Source organism: Priapulus caudatus, unplaced genomic scaffold, assembly GCF_000485595.1.
Source record: "Priapulus caudatus unplaced genomic scaffold, Priapulus_caudatus-5.0.1 Scaffold5, whole genome shotgun sequence".
NCBI classification, from domain to species: domain Eukaryota; kingdom Metazoa; phylum Priapulida; class Priapulimorpha; order Priapulimorphida; family Priapulidae; genus Priapulus; species Priapulus caudatus.
This window is the reverse complement of record NW_014577066.1, coordinates 470,569-475,110: the sequence shown is the minus strand read 5'-3', so window position 1 is coordinate 475,110 and position 4,542 is coordinate 470,569. Positions and strand designations below refer to the sequence as shown.

At 48.9% G+C, this 4,542-nt stretch overlaps 1 protein-coding gene across 4 annotated transcripts in view; it reads right to left on the bottom strand.

The window, feature by feature from the left end:
• The window catches only part of LOC106804929 (homer protein homolog 2-like), a 110,549-nt gene that overhangs the window by 34,262 nt on the left and 71,745 nt on the right, over positions 1-4,542 (bottom strand). For all 4 annotated transcript variants that reach the window (XM_014806357.1, XM_014806340.1, XM_014806348.1 and 1 more), the window contains one exon: positions 537-668. In XM_014806357.1, coding sequence (XP_014661843.1) covers positions 537-668 — 132 coding nt within the window. The remainder of the gene's footprint in view (positions 1-536; positions 669-4,542) is intronic.

The following is a 4,542-nucleotide window of genomic DNA, read 5'->3' as shown; positions in this document are numbered from 1 at the left end:
TCTAGCGGTGGTTGTATATTATGCCCTCACTACATAACAATCACTCATACCCATCCAGCGGTGGTTGTATATAATGCCCTCACTACATAACAATCACTCATACCCATCCAGCGGTGGTTGTATATTATGCCCTCACTACATAACAATCACTCATACCCATCCAGCGGTGGTTGTATATATAATTATGCCCTCACTACATAACAATCACTCCTACCCATACATCGGTGGTTGTATATAATGCCCTCACAACATAACAATCACTCATACCCATCCAGCGGTGGTTGTATATAATGCCCTCACTATATAACAATCACTTATACCCATACATCGGTGGTTCTAATATAGTGCCCTATGTTCGGCAAATGTATTCGCAGAGGTTTTACAGCAGATATGATAGCGTGTCCAGCGACGCAACCGCCAGCACCCGGCGAGCAAGGCACGCGATGGCTCACACAACCATCTTACACTGAAACACTTAGATACACTTAAACAAAGATCACGACAATGGGTCTACATCCAGTTGACCTTTGACCTACCTGCGCGAGGTCAGCCTCGGAGCCGAAGCCGAGTCCGTAGATGGTGTTGGCGCGCGGGTCAGCCCACTGTCCGAACTTCTGCGACGTCTTCGTGAAGACCATGTTCGGCGTCACCGTGCTGTTGATGACCGCCTGCAAGCAGACGACAGAAGCAAGACACGTCATCATCGGCGCCGGCGTCGTCATGACAACGCATGATGCTGATGCAACGATTCCACGGCGAGTTTTTAACAGCCATGTTGACTGCGTGTGTGGGTGCGTCTGTGTGTGGGTGGATGAGTGTGTGTGTGTGTTTGTTTCAGTCGCAAATGATCAATGTGAATCAGTCAATCAATACAGAGCAAAATATAAAAAACTATCAAGCTGGAAAGCTCAATTCAGAGAATTCACAATTGCGCAAATAACACGAACCAACCAATAACCGAATTATCGATATGAAGCGATAAGTTCCGAGTGAGATCTATCAGTAATAGTGCGAGTGAGCCATGTAGAGAGGAGGAAGATTTTTGTCTTGCATGTATTATACCCAGGTACTCTGATGGTCGGTGTCGGATGGCAGAGGGAGCTAGCTTACAGGGGGAGTTAGGAGACAAAGCTAGAGTGACAGCTACATGTGTGTGTGTGTGTGTGTGTGTGTGTGTGTGCGTGTGCGTGCGCGTGCTCGTGTGTGTGTTAGTGCGTGCGTGCGTGTGTGCGTGTGCGTGTGTGTGTGTGTTAGTGCGTGCGTGCGTGTGTGTGTGTGTGTGTGTGTGTTTGTGCGTGCGTGCGTACGGGTATATCCAATTAATGGCACAATCAATATAGCTAGGTTAAGCTTAGCAAGTCTTAGTTCCAGTCTTCGTTTCTACAATTATCCCTGTGTATGCTAGTTTGCGTGTTTGCGTGTGCATCGCGTCAGCATAGTTACTTCAGTTGCCAACGACTGCGTACTCACTCGTCAAAACTTAGCAGCACTCCCAGCAACGTCTCACACCCATGTGTTGCGCGCACCGGGAGTACGTAACAATCACCACGGCTACACTAAACCCTTCGTCGTGTCACGCAACTCTCTATACTAGATAAAATTCAAGGGAGTGACGCTATATTGCAGACGTGAGGTAGACTGACTAACTCCTAAAATCTCTGCGTGGCTGAGTCCATGTCGTTGATGCACGGAGATCCGATACAGAGTCAGTCTAGAAACTGGAAAGTGGGTTCATTCGTATCGAATGAAAGCGCATTGCAGGAAAGCTTTCTCTTTCCACCGCTGTCTGCATATCGGACGGACAGATATAGTTCAATAAAGTCTGTAGATATAGGCAATAAAATCCTCGACCGCTCGGAAATGTAAATCCGAACAAAATTTTTTGTCAGTTGCCGACAGAAACACGCTGACAAGATAGCCCGATGATTCGCTACGCACGTGCGCGTATTACACGCACAGAGAAAAAGGTTCGGCTATATCTATGGTAATTCAGACTGAAATCAACTCACACTCTACGCTATAGAAACCGCGCAGAACTTGCGCGTGCGTATTTTATTGACACGCGGTGTAATAGGACGAAAGTAAGTGTACGCGCGCATCCCGCTATATACAGATACATATATGCCTGCGTGCAGGGAATAGTCATTCGCTGTTCTATCGCAGCAGTGCGGTTAGCAGTGCTACATAGAACGCTCTCGAACCCATTCAGCTGCCGAAGCAAGGAAGGAAGCTATTATTCCCTGCGAGGCATTTACAGACGACGGCCGTCCAGAGCGGTCGTCTGCTGGGGCGCTCCGAGATGTGCCGACTATAATAACATCTGCCTGTACTATTACCGACCCCGGCACTCGCTAGCTGAGAACGGGGAGTGTTCGTGTGTGTGGGGGGAGCAGGACATCCACGCTCAGTGTCGCCACAGCGACAGAATTCGACGGCAAGGCCTTTAACTTCCGAGTTTGTTTACGCTAAATTAATTCGCCCGCAGCAAAGGTAAATGGAAATCACAAGAGTACTCCATCAGCGTCCAATATGTAGAGATTAGAGGCTAAACATACGCCTCGCTTATTGATTACACTACAGCATCGTGGAAACCGGTGATTGTGCGATGCCACATATACAGCGGCTGTTACACGCCTGTCGTTATCTTCACAGCCGGACGCTGTTGCTGCGTGGAAAATTACGAGTTTACACCATAATATCACAGAAAATATAGCTTCATGCTTGAACCGCCTACTAAATGTTAGCAATGGAGCACCTTAAAAGTGACCAATTAAATCACACCGGAAGTGCCCAATCAAACCAGCCCGAAAGTGACCAATCGGACGAAATAAAACGTAGCAAATGAAAAAACTCCGCCAGAGATCAATCAGAACGCTCAATTAGTGACCAATCAGATCACTGCGATTGCGAAAAATCGGACTACTCGAGAATGTAACCAAGGAAACCACCACAAAATGAACAATCGCACAAACCAGAGATTGCCATGTAGGAGAGAACCCCGCCGCCAGGGCAGCACTGCAGTCGCAGGCTGACGTCAGCGCTGCGAGGCAGAGGACAAACACGCGGATCGGATGTATGCTCTACGGGTTATTAGCCGAACATAAGAAGGCATCGACAAGCGTACGCACACTACTATCGCGCCACCCGTTCCCCTGTACGACCTCCTACTCTACACTCACTCCTCATCTAAACCCCGCTCACGCACCTTAGCACAATTCTATCCTCTCCCCCGCTCTGTAACTCTCCCTTTCAACATTCACTGTCACTGAGCACTTCCACCTCCTCGACTTACGCACGTCACAACTTTATCACAATCTCGTCCTTTTTCATGTTCTCTACACTCTCTCTCCCCCCCCCCCAAACACCTCCACCCAAACACATCACCACCGTATCAAAACCCCACTGCCACCATGTCCGCTCTGTACCCTCTCTCCCTTACGCTCCCTCCACATACATCACCACTTTATCATAATCCTATCTCCCTCCCGCTATGTACTCTCTCTCTCTCTCTGTGTCTACACACGCCCGCACACAGACACACGCACACAATTTAATTACACGCACGCGCGCGCACGCACACACATAGTACGCCTACGCATAGTACGCCCGCACACACACACACACACACACGCCCGCCCGCACGCACGCACGCACGCACGCACGCACGCACGCACGCACACACGCACACACACGCACTCAGTGCGGTAGAGGCCGATTTAGCTAGCTCTATACCGCGCGTCTTCTTCTGTTCGCCGATAGATAATGGGTTAAATTCAAGCGCCACTTGAATGCGTAACAGTGGATAATCACCATCGTTATTGCCATGCATTCCGGGACATGATTGGAGAGGGGCGTTGCGGCAAGCATGCTAAATGACTGCGCTTCCGTGTTATTAAGCCTTTCGGCTATAAATAAGCCTAAGAAGCTACGGTCAGATCACCCACCCATACATACATACGTTCACGCACACATGCACGCACGCACGCACGCACGCACGCATATTTCATCGGGACTCGGTCGTCTTCTTATTGAAGAAATTTTACACAACGTGCCTTGAATTATAACGCATCGACTAGGCATCTGTGGGCTCATCGCTCATTTGTACACCCCTGTGATTACCATTACCCTGCTCACAGCGGGGGCTTGCAAAGTAACGTGATATCAAGAGCTAATTATAGTAAGAGGTATTAGAAGCTCTTGATGATATCATGAGCGAATAAGATATCTGTAAACACATCGTGAGGGCTGCTTAAGCAATATAGGGAGAAATGGATAGAGAAGGGAGAGAAACAGACTAAGCTAGAGAGACAGACAGATACAGAGAGAAAATGCAGAGAGACACGTGGAGAGCGAGAAGATTATAGGGAAGAGGGGGAGAGGAGAGAGGGTGGGAGGGAGGATATAGTGAGAGACACACACATGCACGCACACGCGCACGTAGAGGGAGAGAGAGAGTGAGAGAGAGAGTGAGTGAGAGAGTGAGTGAGTGAGTGAGTGAGTGAGTGAGTGAATGAGTGAGCGAGTGAGCGAGTGAATGAGTGA